General features: G+C 44.6%; 1 protein-coding gene across 1 annotated transcript; it reads right to left on the bottom strand.

The window, feature by feature from the left end:
* Positions 1–3: 3 nt before the first annotated feature.
* On the bottom strand, positions 4–25,585 carry LOC117737171 (adhesion G protein-coupled receptor L1-like). The gene is made up of 24 exons (XM_034542913.1): positions 25,536–25,585; positions 17,517–17,636; positions 14,767–14,980; positions 14,177–14,286; positions 11,886–12,093; positions 11,024–11,288; positions 10,581–10,920; positions 10,203–10,496; positions 9,053–9,156; positions 8,724–8,909; positions 8,585–8,623; positions 8,317–8,497; positions 8,099–8,221; positions 7,676–7,893; positions 7,408–7,581; positions 6,608–6,820; positions 6,295–6,515; positions 6,096–6,162; positions 5,881–5,969; positions 4,929–5,097; positions 4,672–4,821; positions 4,475–4,571; positions 4,283–4,393; positions 4–3,264 (listed from the first exon to the last, which is right to left on the bottom strand). Exons 2-24 carry the CDS (start codon positions 17,584–17,586, stop codon positions 1,286–1,288), a joined length of 5,622 nt encoding a protein of 1,873 aa, XP_034398804.1. The 5' UTR covers positions 17,587–17,636; positions 25,536–25,585; the 3' UTR covers positions 4–1,285.
* Between the last annotated feature and the right edge of the window lie 1,569 nt (positions 25,586–27,154).

The raw sequence follows: 27,154 nt of genomic DNA, 5'->3' as shown, positions 1-27,154 counted from the left end.
TCACATAGTGTTGTTGAGTAGAATAGAATATAATGGAAGTATACAAGTAAGGTACAAGTACTTGATTATACTAACTACATTTAATTAGTTACATTGAACCACAGCTTGTAAAAGCAGTTATTTTCATCCTTCTAACTCAGACTGCCTCTTCATTATATCCATCAACAGTCTCTCGCCCTCTCCTTTTCCACTGCAGATCTGCATTTCTCCTTTAAGTGAAACCCCCGTTTTCTCTGTACATCCACACAAAGAGAAAGACGGTAACGTTTATTTCACATGTTTACTTGAACTTCAATAGCAATACAAGACAATCAGAACACTTGAGGTCGATATTTACAAGGATCTCAGGGGGTTGCAGAAAAGTTCTGAGGTTTCATATGATCTCTGGCTCTGGAGTCAATAGTTCTGTTGCTATGACAGGCTCCATGGCAACGAGTTCCATCACCAACAGTTTGTGGCAAGTGGAGGGATTGTTGGGGTGAGGGTTGGGGTGGTGGTCTTGACGTGAAATGGGATTGATCAAGAGTTCAAAATCAGTAGGAGGGGATGTGTGTAAGAGGCCCACCAGTTGATATTGATCAAATGTTTCACTGTGATACATTAATTATACAAGAATGATGTATATACACACACTCACACTCATCCTTACACACACGCATGCTCATCAAGCAATTCTCACACACACACACACACACACACACACACACACACACACACACACACACACACGCTCACACACACACACACACACACATACATACACGCACACACACTTCAGCACTTTCCTCCTACAGTTTGTAGCCTGGTATAGCCACTATAAAGTCATGCACATGTTCTTTGAAAGGATTTTTGGCAACACACAAGTGCTTCTTTGACACACTGTTTGCTTGCTACAGGAAAGGGCAACACCCAGCCGACAAACCAATAGAAACTTAAGACGATGGGCCAATAAGGATGAGCACCAATGAGACGGGAAGACACAGAAGGGTTTCAGGAAATAGAGAGCAAAGAGAGGAAGAGGAGGAGGAAGAATTATAAATGGATCACAGTCATAGAAAAGTAACAAAACATGAAAAGGGGGAAGTCTCGTGGTGATCGGGAGATAGAAGCAGGGAGGAGCCATCACTGTCATCATCATTACCTTCTTTATCCATCATCATTATCCCATTATCCTCTTTGTCATCATAATCATCATCAGTTCCATCAGATTGATCTCGGTTATTTGTTACAACCACCGTCTTCCTCCTCGTCCCTGGTTTCTATGCCCCGATCACCACCGCCCTAGTCACAGGCTCGTCACCCGCTGCATCTGTCCGTCCTCTCCCTCCGAGGTGGGCTCTGCTGTGTACACTGCCTCTCCATTAGACGCCAACGGCGGCGGCTGGTAGAAGGTCTGCAGATGATTGGGCCGCGGGCCGAGCGGGGGTCGCCCCAGGCTGTATGGCAGTTCCAGGGCGGGCCGCTGGGGCTGGCCAATGGGGCTGCTGATCTCTTCTGGACCTTCAGGGCTGCTGTCTGGGTAAGAGAGGGTCGGCGGGGAGGTGCGGGTATAGAAGCGAGGAGGTGAGCTGCTTCGGCTGTACACCTGGGGGGAGTGGCGCGAGTAGAGATTGTTGGGAGGCGAGTTAGTTTCTCGAGGAGCGAAGATGTTCGTCGGGGGAGAGCTTCGGGGGAAGATGCTGAGCTGAGGCGAGCGTCGATCTCCGGGATAGAGCGGGGAGGGGTTTGAATCTCGGGCGTAGATAGGTGAGGAGTCAGGGTCAAGGTCAAGATCAGGGGTCAAAGGCAGAGCAAAGCTGTCAGAATCCTCTTGTTCGCCGTGATACCGAAGAGACCCTCTATCTTTTCCTCTTTTCCTCCCATCGAGGCCGCCATCTTTGCTCTCAAACAGGAAGGATTCGTCCCTGTCTATATCCATCCCTCCTCTCCACACATCCAGCGCTCTATCCTTCTGTTTCTCATTTTCTCGCTCAATCCCTGCTCTCCATCCATCTCTGTCCTTTAAAAACAAGGATTCATCTTTCTCTTCGTCTATCCCACCTCTCCATCCGTCAATCCTAAAATCATTCTTCTGTGTTATAAAAGTCTCCTCCTGGTCTGTGTCTCCCCGCCACACCTCCATCCTTCCACTTCTCTTCTCCAGCAGATGAGATTCCTCCCTCCCTCTCTCCATTCCAGCTCTCCATTCGTCCATCTCTTCCTCTCTTGTCTGAGAGTTGAAAGACTCGTCCCTCCCTCTCTCGTTTCCTCCCCTCCATTCGTCCATCATTTCATCTCTTTTTAAGAGAAATGTCTCGTCCTTCTCTCTGTCTTGGCCACTTCTCCATGCCTCTACACCTGCCTCCCTCTGTTTCATCAGCAGGGGCTCTTCCAGAGCCTTGTACAGGGAGTCAGACTCCTGTGGGGGAGGGGGAGGAGGAGGCGGAAGGGGCCTGTCCCGGTAACGCTCCCTGTCCCTCTCTCGGTCTCTGTCGGTCCCTATGCTCGGCTCGACTGTGCCGCGGTGACGTGACAGGGTGCCGGGTGTGCGGCTGAGGGTGGAGTAGGGCCGTGCCTGAACATCAGGGGGGCGCGCTTGCTGCCTGTCCGGGAGCCCGCGGCGACTCAGAGTGCCTTGCAACGACCTGTCCCCGTCTTTTAGCAGATCTCGGGACTCAGAGTCGCCAGAAACCCGTGAGTGTGACCAGCCATCTTGTAAGCGCGGCGTCATGGCGTGTTCTTGTCCACGTGCTGTGGAATGTGTTTCAGCGTCTTGTGTGTGGTGCCGCGTGTGCGCCCAGGCCTCTTGTGCAGTGTGGTGTGCGTTTGGCTGCATGGTGGCAGCCCAGCCCTCTTGGGGTGGCTGTGCGCGTCGAGTCAAAGTTGCAGTGTGTGTGAGGGCTGCCCTGTCGTGGTGCTGAGGCCGCGCCAGACTTCCGTAGCGCTCAGGAGGAACAGGCATGGCAACTGAGGGCCTCAGGTTGCTCTGCACCAGCTCTGAGATGATCATCTTCTCTAGCGCCGCTGCATCAGACAGGTTATGACGCATTCCAGCACCGCTGCCCAGATCTGTGGCCCCGTGGGGGGTGAGGAGGGCTGGGGAGATGTCATCACCTCCTATACCAACTCCTCCCTCCCGCAGAAGGTCAGTGCTGCCCACCACTCCAGCTCGGGACCCGGGTGTGGTTCCCAGACCGTGCAGGGTGAAGGTGTTGGGGGTGTAGCCTCCATTGAGACAAACACTGTCCAGCCCACAGGACTCCTGGCTCTGGGACACTCCCCCTTCTGTTGGATGAAATAAGGAGATGAAAATTATCGAACAGGGAAACCAGAAAAGATTCAGACAGATTTAAGAGAATGAATGGATACATGAATGAGAGAGTTTAGGGTTCATGTGCCTAGTGAAGTGCCTTTCCAAGAAAGATTTTGATATTGAAAATATTCTTTGATGAAATGTTCAGTTATGCAGCCACATGAGAGAGATGTATGTTATGTCCTTATGGTCAATAATTACTGTGTGCAAATGCTGCACAGGTAGTCTATGAATTGAACAAGGAAGTGGCGCTCAATGATTCGAGTGAGCACAATAAAGGAGAGCTCATACTCTTTCTGAAGGTTCCTACTGGTCCACGTTAAGACAGAGAGACAGAGAGGGAAAGAGTCAAAAAATATTTAAAAGACAAACAATTCAAGGTCAAAAACTAGAAACAGAACACACCACACGGGTATAAACCAAAAACATTTCATTCAAAACATTCAGAATTAGGAACAGAAACATTAGGAACGAAGCGAAAGCAAAATATCGGTCACCTGATATTATTGACCAATTATATAAATGTATCGGCATATATATAATGTATGCTAACAAATAATTCTGGTACAGAAATGCAAGAGATAAAGTTTATTACTAATTTAGAAAGAGTGTCATCATCACTGTTTGTTTATGAGAAAGCACTTGCAAGTTATTATTATTATTTCTTAAAAAACATGAATTGAATCGATCCTTAAAAATATGTTATGTACACATAAAACACAACATATAAGTAGACAGCATTCTTTTCCAAAACATTGTCAAAAGGTATGTCAGGATTGAACACATTCAATTTGAGAGTTGATGCTGTGCAACTTTCAATTAAGAAACTTGAAGGAGTGGCCTTACATGGGCAATAATGGCATACGAGTTTTGCAAGGTATTGGGAGTACACATAAGTAAAAGTAAACTATACCAACATAAAGAGGGAGAGACATCTGAGTTGAAAACAAAAACTCAAAATCAGGAGGAATCCCATAACATGAAATGTACCTGTGGAGGTGAAGGGTTGGTTGTAGCCCTGGGCCAGCATCGTGTCGTAAGGAGAGGCTCCAGCATGAGTCTGCAACACTGGATTAGTCAGGAAGTGATTCCCCAAAGCAGCTGAGGAGAGAGGGAGAGAAATAAATAAAACAGAACAACAGAAGAGGCAACACAGACATTTAATAGAGTCAACGTCTTTACCTCGGTTAAGAGTAGGTGTGTTGTTAACGTCTGCAGCGATGAAAGACGATTCAGTCTGTCTGCGAACGGTGTCATTCCACATCCTCCTGATACGACTCTGGAATATAAATATTTCACACAAGGTCAAATGGACTCAGACACAGTGAGAGAGAGACAAAGAGCGGAGAGACTTAGAGGCGCAGTGTATTGTAACGTACCTGTCTGTTAGCAGTAGCTCTCCGACTCTGGCTGCTGGTGTAGCGGCTGTTGGACCGCAGGGCAGCACCCTTCAGGGAGTCCGGAGAGCTGGAGGAGGAAGTTACGCAGCACTGCGAGAGGCGCAGGCATCGGCCGTAGTCCTTCTGACCCTACATGCAATATTGAAACATGTAACATATATCTCTTTAGTCACAATTGATAAGGTTACAGATAGGGTCTTACAGTTACATAAAGACAGATGGACACAGAGACAGACCTTCCTGGCCAGGGTGCAGTGCAGTATGGTGATGAGGAGGCCCTGGGCGGTGTTGAGGGAGGAGAAGAGGTAAGCCAGGAGGAGAGACGGAGCACACAGGAACATCAGGCCTGAGGACCAGGTGACGCTCTGCAGGAAGAGCAGCGTCAGGGAGCCCACCGCCCACGCCCTGGAAATCACATTTTATTTTAATTCTGGCAAGAACAAGAGTTCACTCACCTAAATCTGTCAGTAATTAGATTTTTACGGTTCCCGAGTTTTGAAAGCAACAGTTGGAAACTTTAATAAAAACGTTCTGTCATATTTACTCAAACTGTCACTTTATCCTGCAGTGGTACATAATACAGATAATCTGTGGAAAAAATCTGGTTCCTCCTCTCAGTGCCCCGAATGGCATTCGCACCTCGCCCGAAGAAAAACAATCAATCAGAGCCGAGGAGTCTAACGCAGCATTCAATCACTGCACATGAACTCCGTTTAAACTGTCAAACTAGGCAGTGCAAAAGTATGAGAGGCAATAGTCTGGAAACACAAATATTCTCTCTTTTTTCCATGCTTATCAAGACCAGGAAATTACTTAAATCTGTCAAGACTGCTGTTGTGCATTTTGTTCTGATCTTGGAAAAGCTGTGAATGTTTGACTTGACAAAATGTTAGAGCATTTTTAGTTTACATTGGTTCCCTTTCTCAGATGAAAATGGAATAAATAACAGACTGGCTCCAGCTAAAGGAGCATTCATTTCAAAAGTTTTTCTTGAATTGTGTACCTCTATTTTAATCAGGTTAAACTATTTATAATGTATTGCTATTTTTGCTATTACTATTTATTGTTATTATTATACACTTTATAATAATATATATTTTGTAATAATGTGATTGGAGCCTGAGCCACTGAAACACAATACCTTCACATAATACCACAAAACAGATGAGCATGAGACACTGTACTTACCTCAGGTTGTCATGGCGACTGGAGTCTGGCTTTAAAGCAGCAGTGCTGTGCATCTTATGTAAGGTCATCACCAGTACAACCAGGTTCAACTGAGGCCGAAAAAAGAACAAATACTGTTTAATATATATTTATTAATAATGCCTCAACATGATGTTATTACTCACTGATAATTAAATGTTTGTGTCTGTGTGAGAGTATGAATTCTCCGTACTCACCGTAATGACGACACCAACCGGTCCGAGGAAACTCCAGATGAAGTAATTGTCTGTTCGCAGCCAACATCTACACACACACACACACACACACACACACACACACATACATATCTCACAGTCAATAATGACCTCCTAAATAGCAAAGTCAGTCTAGGAGCTGATACAAGAATAAACAGGTGTAGAATTAAAGTCAACGTACGCAGTTTTTGAGCCGTAGCCTCTGAAGTCTATGGCTGCAGAGACAGCCACCACCAGCCCAGGAATAGAGTAGCCACACAGGTAGAAATACTTCCTCCTGGAGTTACGTCCCTCGAATACCTCCCGCTGCAGCAAGTACAGTTCCACTGCCTCCAGACACAACCAGCAAAACACTGAGAGCAGCGAGAAGTGCAGCAGGCCAGCAATGATGGAGCACACAACCTGCACATTTAAATAGAGAAGATACAATATTTCACACTGCGCTACCCTAAACCACACGCTTTAAAATACATCAGTAATGAAGGAGCACTCACCGTATATTGTGTCTTGTTGGCACCAACAAGGAAGAGCAGCTCAGTGATGAGCAGGTTGGCCCACAGGTTGCAGTGGATGGTGCTGTGGTCTGTGTGCCAGGGCGCCCCCTGGCAGCACAGGGTGGTAAGGCAGGTGGCCAAACACACCAGCGCTACAGAGATGCCAACCCAGGAAACCACATAGACAAGAAGCTCTTCTACACCGACCCCAAACTGATTTAAAGAAGCAGACAGGGAAGAAAGCGCAGAGAGATTTAAGATAATTTCTTATCTGATCATAAAGGGCACCTACCCAGGTGCAGATGCAGGATTGTGATTTTGTGGTGTTGCGTCCTCGTGTGCCTCTTGTGTGTCCCAGTATGTTACATAACATCTATTCAAATGAATAAAATCACACCCAACAAAAAGGACATCTTGCAGAGAAAACACTTAATTCAATTTCATGGCAGGACAAAATAGCCTGCAGCATTTATCACTCTCTCTCTTCCTCTTTTACAGCTCCAACCCACAATTATCACCCCCTCTGTGCTTGACTTTAAAACAACATTTTGGACAGCAGGGTGGGGGTGAAGTCCAACTGTGCTTTAGCAAATGGGTGCACAAAGGTGGAGTCGGGAAGCCTGGAGCTGGATTTAAGAAGTTACGGTTTGGCACCTGGCCAACTTAAATGAGGCAATAGCGGCAGTAATATTGCATAACACGGTCCAGTCATACATCTGCACAAATGCTAAATGCTACATTTTGCGCCACTGTCCCACACACTCAAATAAAGTAACGCATTTGTGCTGCGTGTTCCTTACAGCAGGTTGCTGATATGTCATGAGGACGGCATAGCTGGACAGGTGGTTGCAGGCGCAGGTAGTGTGTGTGTTGTTAGTGTGTAACAGACGGCAGCCCTGTGTAGACCACCGGCCATTCCCAGAAATCCCTGTTCCGTTCCAGAAAGAGCAGTTGGGGCCAAAGTGGTTCTCCAGCTGTGGAGTCAAATGCACACCAACACATATGTAAGTGCATACAGCACAAAGGATACTTAGTGACCAGAGGGAATTTGCTCATTCTAACACAGACCTGCAGGTGCCTGAGAGTGAAGATCACCGGCTCGGAGAGATACACTCTGTTGGATCCTCTGTGCACAGAGGCGGAGATGACATGGGAGTTGACCACCAGGCTCCTGCGCCTGGCCTCTGATCCCTGGCCCAGCCCCAGCCCGAGTCGCAGCGTGGAGTTCTGGGTAGTCAGGAAGGAGCCCAGGTTCTTATAGAGCGAGAGGACCAGCTTCACCTGGCCTGCAGAGGAAACGGGCACATAGTGAAGAGAACATTTGAGACTTCCACCTTACATTATATAATGTTTGGATTGATCTGTGGACTAAAACTAGTATTACTTTCACAACCCGATACTTGTCCCACCTATAGTTTACCAACCCAGGCAACATACTTTATAATACCCAGCTGTATGAAATATTGATTAGTTTTGGTGTGTGTCACAAACCATTGTTGCTGTACTGTTGCAGAGCCAGTGCTGAAATCTGCAAGATGCTGTCGCTGTCGTAGGAGTGAGGGAACGTCAGATCCTGTATGTCCGCCTCTGTATTTAATACATACACCTCCAGATCTGTGCACACAGGAACACACACAAACAAAATCTTAAACAAAATGGTAATTTCCACACATGTAGAGCAAAAGAAAGAAAAGAGATGCTCCACATACCAACATTTGGTGCCCTGTCACTGAAGCGGCCTTCATAAAGATTGTTTGCCAATAGAAATGCTCCTTTCTCCACTGCGTCTAACAGCAGCGATGCTGAGCGGGACTGATCAACACTGCTCATATCTGCCCAGGACACCAGAGCCTCAGGACCCAACAGGTTATCAACTGTCTGAACGACCGCCTGACAGAGAGAAAGAGAAAGAAGTGTTTTATTCCTACTCATTTTATTATCTGTCGGTCTGTTTGTCTGCCTTTCTGCCTTTCTTACCTGAACATAAGCTCTGCATGTGCGTTCCCTCTTCTGCAGCTAAAAAATAAGAACAACAAATCTAACGTTAGAATCATCATAACTGACATTTCCAGGAAAGGTCAAGTACACCTCTGCACTGACAACAGGAACAATTTACCTTGTTGTAATTGCGCGCTGCTGACTCTTTATTGGCTGGTCTCAAGGCCTGCAGCTGGGAGTCCAGGATGTCCAATAGCTGTTCAATTAACTTGACGGACATGCTGACATCACCAGCGTAGATTCGTCCCCGGGTCAAGTTGACCAACTCCCCAGCGATGTTGGCGGCGTTCTCTCCGCTCTTAATCTGGAGTGAGGCGGGGGTGTTTGTAATGTCAAATATTTTGACATTTAAGAGAGAGCTGCTTGTTGACTGGCTTTAGGGGATTTGCAGTGTGTGTGTGTGAGTGTGTGTGTATGTGTGTGTATGTGTGTGTGTGTGTGACTAACCTTCTGTGCAATTTGGCTGACCCAGGGAGAGGTGCAGTTGGAAAGGTCAGGCCCTCTGGAGCTCCAGCCCACCGGAGACTGAATGCACTGATAGGAGGCGATACCTGCAGAGACAGACAGGATGACACGTGCCGTCAGAAAGAGAAAGGACAGCTTGTGTTGAGGTGGATCAAAAGAAGAAAAAAATTCCCATGCATCTTTTACCCTTACATGCAGCTCAAAAACATGTATATTTGTTTTAGTTTTTAAATTTTTCTATAAGCAGATAATGTAGTGCAGCAAAATAATAAAAATATGGATTCGATCAATAATTAATGAAAGACAAGGCAGTCAATAAAAGCAGATAGATTGAAAGATAGAGTATAGATTCATGAAATTAACAGTAAACCAGGGGGAACTATTCAAAGTGTGTGAGTGCAAATACATTTATTATCTCTTAAAGTCAAGTGCAATGTTTTTGTTTGTATGTTTTTTTGATAAACACGTTTTGGCCACTGTGTGCAGAAGGACTTCATAATAAAGAAAACAAAAACCTACCTACCTCGATGTCATTTTATAAAATTATGGCTTAAGTGTGAGCAATTTGAAAACAGTTATAGCACCCCATACAGTCTTAGTGACTGGTGAGTAGGACCAACAACTTACAAAAACTAAAGCAAAGGATTCTTTGCTTTCCAAGTAACGTTTGAGCAAATAAACTACCTATTTACACTTCCAGCAAGAAGCAACCGTAGCGTTCATTTGGAGTTGTGTTTCAAGTCTTTATTTACTCTCTTTCTATCTCGATTGGGTTAATTATCAACAAAAACACATGGGTTGTTGGCTAATTAGCTTAGGTTGTTTTAGTCATCAGGCAAAAGGCACCACGGGCTTATCTACATCATCTGAATAACAGCTTTTGCTCAGAGGGAGTGCTGGGCTGAGGAAGACAGCTGCACAGCGACAGGAAAAGTTGACAAACCCAGCTTCTCTTGACACTATGAACTCTTTCTTCTTCTCTCTCTAATATGAGGGCAAGTTCAAAGAGGGGACATCCGACTACATTTCAAAGGGGAACAAAATACATGCAACTACCCCACATACACACACAGCGCAGCACGCAGATTGGCACGCTCACATCTGTACTGACACACACAAACGCCACACCTACCCAGTGACCCTTTCGGGCAGGGCCTCTCCACTGTCTCGCCCTTCAGCGTGGGCGGCCACTGCACCCCTCGCGCCACCCGGCCCTCACATCCGCCCACCTGACCGGGGACCCCAGGAGCCAAGGGGACACGCAGAGGTGGACGTGGAGTCAGCGGGACCATGGCTGTGATCGGCCGCTGGTCAAAGGGCCCTCGGTTGATGACGCCAATGGGGTGAGAGGCCGACGGCCGCACTGGGGTCAACGAGACAGTGGCCGTGTAGGACCGGACGGTCGTCATCAGAGACGAGAGAGGACCTGGAGGGATGGAAACACAGTTGTTTCTCTGGTTTCAACACATACCAGAATGGCCAATTACACAAGTGCACTGGTTCCACAGACCTTTAGTGGGCGGTGGCGGTGTAAACTGTAGCGGGTATCTCAGCACATAGTAGTTGTTCCACACATACAGCTGGTTGTCTCTGGGGTTGTAGTCTATGGAGGAGATATACTGGTATGGGTTGGGGAATGGTATTTGAACGGGAAGCTCCTGTCCACGGCTGGTGTCGTAGGCATAAACCACCATGTCGCTGCCGACTCGACCGTCTGCCTGCCCCTCATCATCCTGGAAGACGGAGCGCACGGCGTAGAGCACCCCACAGGCCATGAAGGCGTTGCTTGCCCCACGCTTGTCAAAGCCGGTGGCCCACGTACCTTCAAAGCGCAGGGTGTACGGGTTCACCTGCAAAGGAAAAAAAAGACATGGGAAGATGATAGAACTCGCACATAAAACCCTTCATTCTTTTCTCTTTTCAGTCATCTGTCTTTTTTCCTTCCTCCTGTACCTGGCTGACCACGATGCGTCCATTATTGGCTTCAGTAGAGTAGATCACCCAAAGGCCGTTCTCGTCCACCGCCAGATCAATGTCTGACTTCCCTCCCCAGCGGTAAGGCGAGGTGTCGTGGTAGTTAGCATTGACCACCACCGCCTCGCCGCTCTTGATGCGTGTCCGCAGGTCATATTTGACCAGATTGCGTGTTCGCTCCTTGTTGTAAAACACGGCGCCGTCATACACCACAAAGCCTGTACCGTCCACGCGGCTAGGCAGCCTAGGAAAGAGAATTATGAAAATATGAAGCGTGCATAGATGTTCATGCCCTTTACAGTTAGTAGTAATTTAATTCATTCCGAAAAGAGAGTTAAACGTCCGTAAAAAATAATAATTTAAACAAGCTTTTTATCACCATAAAGGCTCTACACAAGCACACGCAGTGCAGCATTTAAGGCCAGAGTGAGCGTGGCAGACACCACCCTTATTCTATAGAGAGGTACCAAATTAGTGTTAACACATTTGATGGCTATGGCTAAATAAATACCAGTCACAAATAGAATAAAGAATTGGGTTTGATATGATACAAATCTAAGGGTTATAACTTTAACTCTGCTTGTTTATAGATACTTACTGTTACTACTAGATGCTTAACATTTAAAACCAAGGTTTTAGGGACTCTCATTTAGAAAGTCAGTGCATTGCACGACAGTTGCATTATGTTGTTCCATTTTGAACTGATTGAACTTAAAGTGAAAAATAAATTTAACCGATTAGTTTTCCTTTGGAAGAATTTAATATTAATTGTATCCACATATGTTAAAAATGATATTCATAAGTGTCCAAATCCCACAGGGCATATAGAGAAATTACTCACTTATAGGTTGTGGTGACCCTGTTCTGGCGGTAGTCGTCCCAGGAGGCGTACTCATACAGCACTTCAGTCCTATATGGCGTCCATGGCATAACGTACAGCCTGTCACCAGCCTGCAGCGGGTCCTTACACCACGCCCCCGACTGATGCTCCGCCTCCAGGAGAGAGGAGGCCGGCTGGATGCTGAGCAGTGAGCCCGGACACACGAAAACTGGAAGACGGAAGTGAGGAGGGGAAGACAGCAGGATGTCAGAAAGAAGAGGAAGAGGGAGGGAGAAGAAGAGCGGGGAAGGAAGTGAGGAGTAGAAAAGTGTGGAAAGATAGTGGAAATGGGGAGAAAATGGATCGATGCATGAAAAATGGATCGAATTAGATGCAGTTGATGCAGCAAGAAGAAAAAAGAATGAAGAGAAAAAGAGAGAAGGATTTAAAACACCTGTGCTGATCTTAAGAGGCAAGCAACAGAAGAGACGTACAAGTGTTGAAATTCACACAACTGTTAGCGTGTGTGTGTGTGTGGTGTGTTTGTGGTGAGTAATACAACAGGGACACTGCAATGAAAAGTGTATGAGTGTGTGTATGCATGTGTGTGTGCGTAAGTGTGGGTGTGGGTTAGTGCAAAAAGAGTGAAAAAGGGTGTGAGGTAGAATCAGGGACGCAGAAGGCGGAGCTAAATGTTGCCTTGAAGTGGATGAGAGGGCAGGTTAGTTTACGCCGAGCACAACGATTGGTCCACCCACATGTCAATAACTGTATGAACACATACTGTACAGTCTCACACTGGCATGCAAATAGGCATGCACACACACTCACACACAGAAGCAGTGCTTGGTAAGCACACATCCAGAAGGATATACAATCACACACATTTGGTCTTATTTTTCCTATGAAGATAAATAAGGGGCTCTTCCTATAAGGGAAGAAAAGGGAAAATAAGCATGAAGAGGATGATCAGACAAGTAGGAAGGAATGATTGCAAGAAAGAAAGAACGGTGCTTGTTTGTGAAAAGGAAATAGTGAGAAAGAGAGAAAAGGTAAGAATGTTATGTTTATGTTTGTGTGAGCAGTTGTGTTTGTGTTTGTGTGTGCACAGAGAGACTGAGGGAGAGAAATAAGAGACAGAGAGATCGACCAGGAGCAAGAGAGGAAGAAGAGGGGGAGAAACTGGAGAGAGAAAGAGAGAGAGAAAAGTGGAAGAGGGACTATGTGCAGAACCTGGATACAATTGGATAAAAGGACGGGTTTCAACCACAATAGATGGATACAATGAGGGTGACAAAATAACTAAGTAGGAAATGAAAAAAGGGGGGCAACATCCAGCATGACTACGAAACAACGTCCTAGGGTAGGAGGAAGAGAGAGATGGCAGGAGAGAGGAAGAGAAGGAGAGAAAAGAGTGGGGGTTGGGAGTAAGAGATCAAGATGCTACAATGTTTTGTCTTTACCTTTTTGGTCCACTTCTACTCAAGCATAGGAAAAAAAGAGGGAGAGAAAGAAAGAGAAGTCAGAGGGTGAAAGAAGGAAAGTAAAGAAAAGAAAGAAAGAAAGCAAGAGAGAAAGAAAGAAAGTAAAAAAAGATAAAGAAAGAAAGAATTGCACAGATAAAGACTTTGGAAGTCATTCTCACCACAAACTTTATAGTTCACGTAAAAGAAAGAAGAAGCACAAAAGAGACCCAGCATACCCTCCCTTCCCCCCTCTATCCTCCCCTCTTCCCCTCCCTCCACCTCCCCCGATCTCTCCTTCCCTCAATCAGGCTCCTGTGGAGAAAAGAGAGCAACTCCCGTAGCGTGAATCTGAAAAAGAAAACACACACGCATGCACGCGCAAGTGCATACTGCATACATGCACTCTCGCATACATACACACACACACACACACACGCGCGCGCACACACACACACACACACACACACACACACACACACACACACACACACACACATACAGAAGACATACAGTATGCAAATGCACTACAGTTTCCCTCTCTGTACTTTATCCATCCACCTTTCATTATGTATTTATGTACAAACACACACACACACTCCCTGAGAAAAAAAACTTCTATCCATCAATCTCTCAGGGATACAGTCGACATCAGAGGTTATAAGAACAAAAAACAACAAACATAAGCCTACAATATAGCTAGAGCAATACAGATTAAATCTCTGTGTTTTGCATGTGCATGCACATATTTGCGTGTAATCATGTTTGTGTGTGCGTGTGTATGTATGTGTGTGTTTATGTATATGTTTATATATATATATATATATATATATATATATGGATACTTACTGTAAGGGACGCACTCGTACTGGATCTCCAGGTACTTGTATGTTCCAGGACAGGGGTCTGGGAAGACGTCAACCCCCGCGACCACCACACACTGAGTCCTGTTGTTACACCTGGAGGACAGCAAATGGATGGATGGATAAGTGAAAGGGATGATAGAAAGAGAAAACAATGCAAGGACGGAGAGTGATTGACAGACAGGAAAGGGGAAACAAAGGACACTCTATTTGTCTACTCTCCCTCTCCCCCTGACTGAATATTGATCAGTTCTTCTAGGAAAACACTGCTGAGTACACAGCTAATGGTGCAGTCAGGCACTCAGACTCAGCTGGAGAGATTACTGCATTTGCACATACACATGACTCACAACACAAGTATTGGTTTTGTCTAACGTTTCCTCTGACATGAATCCACAGGTATGTTGCATACTACGGTGTGTAAGAAACAGTAGATGCTCTCATTGATTGGTTTAACTGCTTCCAAAATGTTTGCACATACTCAAACATCACAAGAAGGACATTACAATGTGCGCCTTTGCTGTATGATTTAAGCTCTTCCACATACACAAGATGTGTAAGACAGCACATACACACCTCTGGGCCATAATCTTAAGTGCGTCAGGGAGGTAACACTGGGTGTTCTCCATCTGGAAGGGGTCTGCGTCACAAATCTTGTCATCGGTGCGTCCATAGTTGGCGGTCTCCACCATAACAACGTCACTTCCTGGGCAGCGAAGCTCTATGGGATAACCCTCGCATGCCAGCTCCCTGCGCAGCAGCCCGAACGGCATGGCGGCCCGGGACATAGCTGCTCGTGAGGGGTGGAGGTGGGGATGACGGGAGGATGAGATGAGGCAGAGGGTAAAGAGAGGAGGTTGGAAGAAAAGCAGATACATCATGTTTATTTATCAATCATGTTTTAAGAACAATTAGCCTATATTAACTTGTATTAACATCTTAATAGACCTTAATTGTTTTGCTATAAATAGATTATAAAATATGAACGTAGTGACATCACCTAAAGGTTCCTGAGCTCAAAGTGGGTGGCCCGGGCGTCACCATATTGACTTTCTTTCACCAGAAGTGACCATATTTGGAAAAGAGGATGGTGCTGGGGAAGAGCGAGTCTTTGTAGGGGCTAACACTAGCATACGGCTTGTTTCTAATGTAACGTTACCTAACGAAGAACAAAATCAAAAGCCAACTCCTTAAAGTGTCTTTTTAATAACGAGCTAAGCTAACACGCCAAAGAATGCTGAGCGCAGACAACCATACCTTCTTCTGCCTGCTAATTAGTCTAATAACATTAAATAACGTTGAATAACGTTAAATAAAATAGTAACGTAATATAATGTTGCTTACTGAAAGAACTGGAGCACATAGCATTACTCATTCAATCAATGTATTTTTCCTGTGTTCTGTCAGGCCGGTAATTAGAACAAAAGTTGCCGAGCACTGAACGTTAATTCAGGAATTAGCCATGTTGCATAGAAACAAGAACATTACATTTTATCAATATCCTGTTGAAAACTGATGCGGGCACGAGGTAAACCAACGCATGAACAATTCTACAAAAGCCACAACACCAAGAATACGACCGAGAGGTCAAGTTCAGTTCCCAAAGTCCTTAAGGCCTTAAACCCTGAACCCTCAGGGACTTACTGACGTCACATGGTACATGGTTTACCATGACAACGTCAAAAAATATAACTTACAATTGTGGGTATTTATTTTAAGTTTACTCCCTGACTTAGACGTCTTCAAGACTCTTTCCTCACACAATTAGATGTAATTTCAAATAATCTATTTACTTGTTTTTGTCAAAACTAACAATATATCTGTGATAGTCTGCTTCTATTCCTCGTGTGTCACTGCTGCTGATCGGACTGATCTGATTTTCCTCAACATCAGAGTGACGACAGATCACAGAATAAACTCAAGTTTGGGATTTGATTTGTTTTCTGATTCACCATCTGAATCAGAAAAACAAATTTCTTCTTTTATTAGAAATAATTGTCTTTTCATGATCTGTTATTTCCCTCAATAACTTTTCAAATGGATTATGGATTATAAAGGATTCTCTCAGAAACACTTTTTACGTAATCAGTCACGTGAGGCTGATCAGTCTGTTTGATGAGGAATTTCATTTCAATTTCCCCCCTGAAACATTGAGCCTATTAAATTAATTTCAGTGTCCAAGAGAAACCATAATCCTATTGTGAGTTATTCAATAATGATGTCACATCCTGACTTTTAGTGCCTTCTGTTGGTCTGTTATAAATGTGTGGTCTAAAAGCCTGAGTTGAGATAACCCTGATAACATCATCTCAGTTACTTTTTCAGACTTGGAAAGATAAGAGAGAAGACTTTTCACAGGCTGAGTGATGCTGCAGAGACGTCTCTGGACGAGTTCACTTAAAATACTGTTCCAGGGATTTAATCAGCCATGAGCAGGTGTGATGATATGCACTCACTAATTTCCCAATTACAACAAATGTCATTTAAACACCATACCCTGATTATCTCGATCTAAACATGCCATAACATAACATAACATTACATAACATGTATTTCTTCGCTGTTAACGTCTGTGATTTAATTTAATCTTTAAAATGCAGACGTGTGTGAGAGTTTACGCTGGAAGGATTCCCAGATGCAAGCAGAGTGTAATTGTTGACATAAATCCCACTGCACCGCCACTGTGACACCTTCTTGTGATGTGATGCGGGTACCTGTACGTCACAATATCTTGTGTTTTAAGGATGAAGCTCTTAGCAAATGCAAATTGACAGGAACAAGATTGTATTATTATATTTTATTTCCCTTGAAGACTGGATCGTACTTTCTCACATCTCTATGTGTGTACACTCACATGACATATTAATCTGTGTAAACCAGGGTTATTGGAGAAAATCACATTACTATGCCCTTAATCCGGTTGTTCACATCATCTTGAGTATCATGTACACACATAAAAAGTGTTTTCAGCGTCAGGATTAAACCAGTTAAATCTAGTATCCTACAGGTGTGCTGTAACTGTCCGTGGTGCTGAATGACTGATGGTTTATTAACTAGGAGCAGGCGGCTTCTGAAGCAACAGGCTGCACACTTCAGATGTTTTGACAAGCTTTTGTTCCTGCAAGTCACAAGATGACTTTGCCTTTCTTTAGCGGCAGTGAGTTCCACTTTTCTTCACTTTACTTTGCTCAGTTTGCAAAACAATGACAAATATGCCAGTCATGCAAATCCACGTAGAACTGGCATTTTGTTGTAATTCATCCTGCTTATTGCTGTGTCACAATCAGCACCTCGACATGATACTACCTTAGTGCCGTTATGCTTACCTTGGCCGGAGGGCGCGACATGAGCCAGAGTGAGCACACACACCCCCAGAAACCACAGTGACACAGCCATGCTGGGCAGGAAGAGTTAGGACGTCACACCACCAGCCGCGTTAGGAGAGCCTGGGGAGGAAGAAGTGTAAGATTGAGAGTGAAGAAGTGCACCCTCTCCTCCTGTGTGTGTGTGAGTGTGTATCTGTGTGTGTGTGTGTGTGTGTGTGTGTGTGTATATGTGTTGGATGAACTATAACACACACTGACAGTGATACAGTGCACAAGAGAAAACACAGCAGGGTGGGAAATGGACAGAATAATAGAGACAGACAATCAGAGAGGAGAGAGAGGAATAGATAACAATTGTGCATTTGGTGCAGCGAAAAGCCCCTCAATCTGTTGTTACCATGGTGATAGCACAGTGCAGTCTGAGAGAGAGAGAGAGAGAGCGATGTGCTGGGTGTGTGTAACTGTGCGTGTTTGTGAGTGAAAGCACACGTGTGTGTACGTGTTTTAAGTCTGTAATTAGCTAGACGCAACAGTGTCCACTGACCCATAAAAGAGTCTTAATCTTTCCATCCTCACACACACACACACACACACACAAGCACACGCACACACACGCACAGGCAGAGGGCTGGGCTCAGCTTAGGCTACTTTTCAGTAATCCTAAATAAATGATGTTGTGGAGACGATCTCCTCCCTAGCAAGAGTAACGAGGTAAACAGCTGACTGAGGGCGCAGGTGATCAGAGGGTGATGCTGCGCTGCGGTGTTTTACGAGGGAACATACGGGACGCAGGAGGGTGAGACACAAGAGAACAACAGTAATATGACTCCCTAATATAGTCTGAACTCTTGGCCCTGGACAGAAGGGAGGATGGAGGCTGAAACGACATCTTGCACGGCATTACCCCCCCCCCCGCTGAGCATTCCAATCTGTGTGTGTGTGTGTGTAGATACATATGTGTGCTTGCGTGGGTTTGTTTGTGACTTGCTTTTCTCTCCGTCTTCTTGTTAGGTAATGATGGCAGACAGATTTAGGTCACTCCTCAACAAATGTCCAACATGCATTCAAAGACGTGTGCTTATACAGGGCACACGCGAACACACACACACACGCACAAACACTCATAAGAAAGAGAAAAGAGACCTCTGCCTTCTATAAGTCCACTGAACCAACTAGACTGTAATAAAGGCCTCGGGACCACTGTGATACACACAGACACACACACACACACTAAACACAGTAAATAAAAGACTCACCAGAATGCGAACCTTTCCGTTTTTTCATCACATACTCACACTGATACACACGCACACACACACACACACTATACAACTCATCTCATTCAAAACCCTTATGGCAGCATGTTCTTTTGCTCACAACCCCCCCCCCCCCTTCTCTCTCTCTCGCTCTGTCGCTCTCTCTCTCTCACTCGCTCTCTCGCTCTCTCTCTCTCGCTCTGTCGCTCTCTCTCTCCCTCTCGCTCTGTCGCTCTCTCTCTGTCTCTCGCTCTGTCGCTCTCTCTCTATCTCGCTCTCTCTCTCTCGCTCTCTCTCTCTCTCTCATGCATACACACGCACACACACACACCCTTAAGTGTTGATGCAGAGTAAGTAGAGCACGGACACTGATGGGCCTTGACAAAGCCACACACCCAGTCCCCTGTTCGCAGCACCATGCTCCCTGCCTGCAACCAAAATCCAGCCCCGGGCCCCCGACCGGCCTACTTGGAGGAGCAGCCTTCTCTAAGTGAGGCTGAGTGTGGGTAGTGCACACACACACCCAACCATGTGCACATACAGTATACACAGAGAAACTGCATTCATCTGCATATATTTAGCAGTGTTAATAGTGAATCAGTAGCAGCAGAAAATGAATTTGCAATGATTTTGATGATCAAATTAACCCCTTCACAAACTGTGCTCCATTCTCAGTCCCGTTAAGTAGCTTCTCGGTTGTTAAAACCACCTCATTCTATGACGTCTGGAACAGCTCGTTCCAACTCATTCAAACACAAAACGTCATCTTTTTTGTGGCTGCACCATTAAATCAAATGGGAATATGATATAGTCGTGTTCAACCTGACATATTTGGTATCTTTAGAAATTGTGGGAGTTCTGCTAGAATTTAAAATAAGGTCAAGTGGGTTTCAACAGTGTTTGGCTTTAGGGGTTTAAGTCATTGGAGAGGAAGAAATTACAATATATGTGCAGATTCCAGCTTCTCAAATGTAAAAATCTGCGGTTGGAAATTACAATTTCACTATGTATTTACATAACTTTAAATTGTTAATCCATAAAATATTCTCCAGCTAATTAATGATAAGAATATTTTTTACTTGAAGAAATGTCAGACAGGAGTCTGCCACTCAAAACCTGTGGGTTTCACAATCTAAGCATTATATAAGAATACAAATGTATTGACTCACTGCTGTGGGGAGCAAATGTTACCTGAAAGCCATTAAAGTCAGCCTGTTGGAAATCATTCAAACTGATGGCAAATTACGCCATCCGAAGATCACACCGTTGGAGGCGGTGGCCATAAAATCAACAGGAACAGAGGAAGAGGGAGTAACCTCCCCCTCCTTTGGTCAGAAAGCTATCAGCGCCTCAGGGCAGATCACGATGAAGCACAAAGTGACAAAGCAGCCTTGTAGTCTTGTGTTCCTAATGGAAGAACAAGTGTGTGAAGAGAGAGAGAGAGCAATCAAGAGGTGAGGGGGAGACAGATAGATTAGACTTCTGACAGCACAGCGAGAGTAAAAGCTTTATTGCCTGAAATACTTTTTTAATAACAAGAGTGTCGAGAATTTTCTTGTCACTGTCCAAAATATTTAAGGCTTGTGAGAGGATTTTAAAACCCGCTACAGTGCCCTCTGTGACGGCAAGCCTGTTTCAGATCATTGACCTCTAGAGCTCCCAGAGGGCCGAGGCCTACTCACTGCAGTCAAAGCCACTTACAGGGTTTTAGAGCCGGTTTGTTTGTCTGGTCGATGCGCGACTCTGGGGAATGGAGGTGTCGCCCTCTGTCAATCATTCGCTTGTTGCAAGCAGGAAACCAAGCGACGCTCAGAGCCAAGTTCGGAACTGCATGTCGGACACCCCGAGAGCGTTGGGGTTGGGGAAATGGGAGTAAATGGCCTGCAGATATATGCAGATCATGTTTTAAAAGTCATTTTCAAAGTCACCCACTGTTTTCTTTAAAATGTTAGACATGACTTTAAGCATTTAGTCATCCGCTAAAATATAAAACTGACTACATATCTGTAATCTAACAAAGATAGATAATGACATTTCAAATATGGAAGTCCGTATGGCTTCTCATACTATTTCACATGTGCGTTACATCCTTTTTGTGTGAGAAGTCATTTCCTCCGACCAAAAGAATTGAGTCTCTTCTAAAGACTGCAGCAAGGTTGATTAAACATTGATAAGTTTCCTCACATATTTATCATGATCGTATAAGTCTGCCCTCGGCACTCGCTATCTGACTTAAAAGCACGCCGTGCCTTAGTGCACTATAAGCACTTTCTGGGAAAATGAGGATTTCAGGAGCGTTTGGTCATTCGTCAGTTTAGTTTTTACCTCATCGCTGATCGAAGATCACCACACACAGACGGGGAAAACAGCCCACAAGACCTCAAGTTAACCTTCGGGGATAGGTTCACTGGTTTTTTGTTTTAAAGTCTTAAGACAACACTTTCGTCACTGTTGTGTCCCTCCTCTCCTCATCCTCTGTGAAGCATTCCCTTCCTTGTTAGGGACGGGGAACTCAATTCACAGTCCTAAAGCAAAGCTAAAGCACGTGTGAAATCCTCCATCCTACCTCAACCTGGTGATGTGAACTGAATAGAGACCTATGGCGTGTGGTGGAGAGGGGGGGGGAATCGCATGTTAACGACTTGTGAGCGTTCATTTCATTAAGACGGATGCATAATTACAGAGCTGGTCATGTGAGGAGTATCATACTGTTCAATGTAACAACATAGCTGTTAAAAGTTGGTGTGATTACAAATGGAGGATTTATGCTGAGGCGTCCTTGTTTGTCTGATTTTCCAGCATTTCTATGTCGTATAACTGGGCTTTTAAAAAAAATCAGATTTTACAGTTGTAACTACAACTTCGATGTTAATTAAAACTGTAACAATTAGGGATTTGACCAAAAAAAAGCAACTACTTAATAATAAAAATAATCCTCTTTTTCTCTAATCAAAAATAGCCAACATTTGCTGGTTTCAAAATCTCAGCTTCTCAATTGTGCAGATGTGACTACTTTTGTTGCACACGATATTAAAATGAATATCTTTGGGTTTTGGCATGTTGCTCAGACCAAACAAAACAGCTTGAAGACATCACTTTGAGCCGTGGGAAATTATAACGGGCATTTTCTAAGACTTCTGACATTTTATAGACAAAACGAATAATCAATTAATTTAATTGTTCACCACATAGAAGGTAATTTACCTTGTTACACACAATCATACTATGAAAGTATGATGGGAAACCAGTAAGACGATATGGCCAAGAAAGATGCAGCAATTAAGTATGTATTTTTCAAAGGTTTGTCTTAGAATTACCATACTGGCTTTACTACTTTACATTTTGCCCAGAACGAGGCCACATTAAGTGTATTATGCTTTTGTGAGCAACACTGCAAATCAAAGAGCACAACTGCTTTGTGGAAATATTGGATTAACTGAAAACCGATAATCCTGGCTGCTTTTTTTTTTATTTATCCTTAAACATGATGATTTTAGAGAAAAGACACTATATAAAATTATAAATCAATATATGGAATTTAAATGACATATCCTGTGATGACGTATGGATTTGATCCACGTCACCTCTATGCAGGAGGAACAATCACAGCCACTAATACCTCTTTTATACATATGGGCATGTTGGTATGCTGATACTGTCAGACACATTTCTTAAAACTCTGATTCATCGCTTTCAAATGCCACACTGCGTTAGTGTGAATAATCCCGAGACACCGCTACTCGTTTTCACAATAAAAACAGCAGGGAAACGCTGCAGTAAAAGCTCATGTTGGAGATCCTGGAAAATGTAAATTCCAATATGTGAAGTGACCGGGAAACAAAAGTCTTGGGGTTGGTTAAATATTCATAATGGGTCGCTAATGTTGAACACATGACACATCTACAGTTGCAGTAATGCAGCGTACAGGTCGATGCTGCCTGAGTGCCTGTTGTCATTGAGAGTTTGAGAATGTAGCACATGAAGCGAGTGCTCAGCATGCGAGCTGTTCCTGCTCTTGCAGCGTTTTAAGAGACTGCATCATCTTAGTGAAGGGAGAACATGAGAAACCTTCATCTTTATGGCAGAGGCTGACGTTGGGAAAAGAACAGCCTTTTATTTGGAGCAACCTTGAGCATCGTCTGCTGTACTGTACGTCCCCGTCCTGCCTCTTTGCACTAAACATGATTTGTGTGTCAGCATAACCTCTCCCTATAATATGAGCTGTTTCAACATGTCACCAAGACAAAGTCCTGGACAAAGAACAGGATTGTGATCATGAAGCGTGGCTAAAAGTCATGGCAACAAAAACTGCCTCTGCTTTCTGTGAAATCATTGACGGAAGTGTGACAGAGCGGAGCCGAGTGCATCCAGCAGCTTTTGTTATCAGGACGGCAGAACAGGCTCCAGCCGGTCAATTTGTTTTTAGCCATAGGACCATTCATCCCGTCAGATGACTCCCGTCGGAGAGCATCCCATAACGTTTACAAGATGGAGGCCATCCCTTGGATATGCAAGGTAGTGTTAAACCTCCATTGTTCGACATTACTTATTGGTTATTTTATCGTGTACCTCTGTAGGATGACGAGCCAATTATATATATAAAGAAAAATATATGAAGGGAGTTTCTCAGGTGTTTGGTTAGTTAGAAATCCCCTTGCCGTTTTCAGTAATCAGCACTTGGGTAAGAGTGTGTTTTGCACACAGATTGTTGAGTTATTTTTTGCTACTTCTTTATCAAATGTGTTTTCGGGAAATGTGTTATACCACAATCAATATCATGATTTAATTAATTTTTTTAATGGCAATCGTATCACCCACACCTCCTGGCAAATATATATATATATATATATATATATATATATATATATATATATATATATATATATATATATATATATATATATATATATAAAGTAATTTTGTACATTAATAATGTTAAAAAAATATATGATTATTTGTGCTTTTAGAGACATTTACACATAGACTTTTGAGAGACAAAAACAAAATATAGATATGATGGTCATCACTGTTCATGTTCACTTTGATAAGCTTTAGAATGCTGCAACCAGGAAAACACAACTCAAGCCCGAAAGCAGAATTACAGCAATTAGTCGATTGACGGAAAATCAATTTGCAGCTTTTTTTGATGAGCAATTACACATTTCAATAATCTTTAAAGCAAAAATGCAAGGTTCACTGGCTGCTGTGTCTTAAACGAGAGGCTGCTTTCCTTTGTAATAAGATTTTTGTTTCTGTCACATGTAATAAAGGATTTTGATCGAACAAAATGTCACTTTGAGCTCCAAAGAACATGTTTCTCCTATTTATTTTGCATAGACAAAACATTCATTGTCATTTAATCACCCAATTATTTTGTCGAATTGATCTATAATTAAATATTAATTGCAATATTGTAACAAGCGAAATCCCAGCTGATGTCTAATCTCATATCACAATATTAATGTTTCGCTGATAGCCTTGAACAGGCCTGCACACGCTCACAGCACAGACAGGAGACTGACCCGGCGTGTCTGACAGATGCAAAGAGACGTGATAGGAACCTGAGTGAGGAGGTCCAAGCAGAAAAGAGACAAATATGGTGCGTTTTACAAGTCAGATGCATTCAAATTGTGTGTGTGCATGTGTGCGTGTCTGAGTGGTTTAAGCAAATTAATTTTCTTTTTTTCTCCTCAGTGGTTGATGTAAATGATCCCTACATAGAAACACACATCTGTTTTCTCTTTCCCATCTAACGTGCACGGCTCAGGCACACACACGCACCCACACGCGCACACAACTAGGTGAGTCACCTTATTAATATAAATCAGTGCAAATCAATCATCCTTTTCACAAACAATACCTTCACACACTCAAGGTTACAAATGTATCAGAAATTCCTCCTGACAGAGGAGCATGAGTCCTGTCGGCCACTGAGCCGTTTCTTTCTCCTCTCATCCTTCTGTCCCTCTATCCCTCCAGCATCCTTCCACCTATTTTATTTGTCTTGTCTTCTCCTCCTCTGCATCTCTCTTCGTCCCTCCTCCCTCCTGGCCTGGCCTCCTCCACTGACCCAGTCCTCTCATCCCCTCGTTGAAATATTGATAATGGACTCTCGCTCGGCCTGCGCTCTCCTCTTCTCCCTCTCTTTCCTCCTCATGTTCCCATCTGAGGTGAATCAGCAAACCAAACCAGCAAACATGTATACCAAACCTGAGTGTGTGTGTGTGTGTGTGTGTGTGTGTGTGTGTGTGTGTGTGTGTGTGTGTGTGTGTGCATGTTTACACCACTTTCCACTGCAGCACAGCAGACACTGCAACGAAGGAGTGTGATGTGTGTGAGTGTAATGAGCCTAAGTCAGCCCACTTTAGACAGACCCCTCTGGTGGGCCAGCATGGGACACCCTGAATCATTAGGCCACTTTCTCCCTACACTCCTCTGGGGCCCAGAGGAGGCTAATCACGTGACCATGAATATTTCACAGCACACATGCCTCACACTCCTATACTATACTGACCCAGCTGCAATGGAAGGGGGCAGTTTAGGCCCCGCATCACATCACTGTCCCTCAGTGATCACATGGTCCTTGACAGCAGCAGCAGCATCATGAAGGAGCAGGGCACCTCTGCTGTCTCCTCATGCATTGGTCATGTATATGCGCGTGTGAGAGAGCGAGTGAGAGAGAGAGAGAGAGAGAGAGAGAGAGAGAGAAAGAGAGAGTGAAGAGGGGCGGGGTGCATCCTCATAGCCTACATCCATATCTTACCGTCAATCCTCCGGTTTCCCCCCTCCTCCTCCTCCTCCTCGCTCACTGCGTCTTCCGCATTCCGTCTCTCCGCGCCCTCGTGCACCCACTGTACTCTCCTCCCTTTATCCCGCTCCGCTCTGCCCGATGCATGAAAAAAAAAAATTCAGTCGGGGAAACGTTGGTGGGTGAATACCTGCTGGACTATAGGACAGTCATTCTAGCGCGACGTGTCCAACAACAACTGGGCGTCCTCCTCCTGTGATCAGTGGACTGTGTGGGGCTCTGCTCTGCTGGACCTCACGCCCTCCCTCCGTCCTGTTGAGGCTCGATGTCTTCCCCGCTGTGCTGTGTGACTGTGCGTCACGTCGGTATCATAATTCCCACGGGTTTCATGGCCAGAGACGGTGCGGGCGATGGGCCTTAAAGCTCCGATGGACGAGGGGAGGAAGATGCACGTTCACACGCGAAACCAATAATTAGGCGCAAATTAACGCACAGAGCCGAGCTGCTCCGTCTCCGTCCGTCGATTTCTCCCGATCATCAAGCCCGGGCGTCGTTTGTCATTTGGTGATCATATGCGTCCAATATTACATCCTTGCATTTAATGGGAAATAACGTCGACGTGATGACAGCCGCTTTGCATATCCTTGAAGAATCGTGATGAGGCGCAGCAGCACATCAGGACGGATGCTGGGGGATGTATCAGGTTATCAAAACAACAACAAACAGAGGCAGGAATCGTGTTTAGAAAATGTCGCCGTGATCAAAAAATTATTTTAAAACGACAACAGCTGGATAAACCAGGAGAGATCAGGTTTTCCGCTCCTAGCATCGCCAGGCATCCGTCCTTCTCTCGTCTTCTTCCTCTTCTTCTGACGCGCTCTCTCTCTCTCTCTCTCTCTCTCTCTCTCTCTCTCTCTCTCTCTCCATCCGCTGGTCCGCTTGTTGCGCGTTCTGCTCTCGAGAGCGCGCAACGTATATAGTGTGTGCCTTTGTGCGCGTGTGTTTATGTGTGCGCGTGTGTACGTGTGCAGAGACAGAGAGAGGCGGGGAGAGATATATATTACCAAGGTTTGTCTGTGAGCAACAATAAGCTGTTGTGTGGGCAAAAGGAGAGGAATAATATGGAATGAACATGTTTATTTAGGCCTCGGTGTTCTTAGCTCGGATTTAGGTTTATCATGTACGTTGCTCCCACGACGAGAACATGCAGAAAGGGGAGCTATTGTGTGCAGTCCGTGCACATCCAACAAGCACGCGGGCATTTGGTTCATTACACTAAAGGAAGAGCTTTGCTATGCTTTGAGCAGCTCTGACAGAAAATGTTTTGTCAGTCTGTCTATAACACTGGGTGCTTTTAAATGCATCATGTCACCGCCATTTATCGAGCACGTCAAACCTACCAATCAACCTGTCACACCTTGATGACAACCGGTGTCATTGTGTCATTCTGGTTTCATCATCTGTCTCTGCAGAATCATGTTTACCCAAGCATGTGCTGCTCCCGCTGCCATTACTGGCATTGTTCCGACAATGCAAAAAAAAAAAAGAGAAAGAGAAAGAAACGAAAAAAAGCACTCTCGGTTTTTCGTATTTGCATTTTAGGAGTAATGACAGCATATAGAGTGAATACTCAG

This window comes from Cyclopterus lumpus, chromosome 1, assembly GCF_009769545.1.
Source record: "Cyclopterus lumpus isolate fCycLum1 chromosome 1, fCycLum1.pri, whole genome shotgun sequence".
Taxonomy (NCBI): Eukaryota; Metazoa; Chordata; class Actinopteri; order Perciformes; family Cyclopteridae; genus Cyclopterus; species Cyclopterus lumpus.
The sequence above is the reverse complement of the archived record's forward strand: the minus strand, read 5'-3'. Positions and strand labels throughout refer to the sequence as shown.

Coding starts and splice junctions, on each gene's coding strand:
- LOC117737171 (XM_034542913.1), bottom strand. CDS start 17,586: ATGGCTGTGTCACTGTGGTTTCTGGGGGTGTGTGTGCTCACTCTGGCT. Junction 12,094..14,176: donor GTACGAGTGCGTCCCTTACA/GTAAGTATCCAT, acceptor TCCGTCTTCCAG/TTTTCGTGTGTCCGGGCTCA. Junction 3,265..4,282: donor CCAACCCTTCACCTCCACAG/GTACATTTCATG, acceptor TTCATCCAACAG/AAGGGGGAGTGTCCCAGAGC.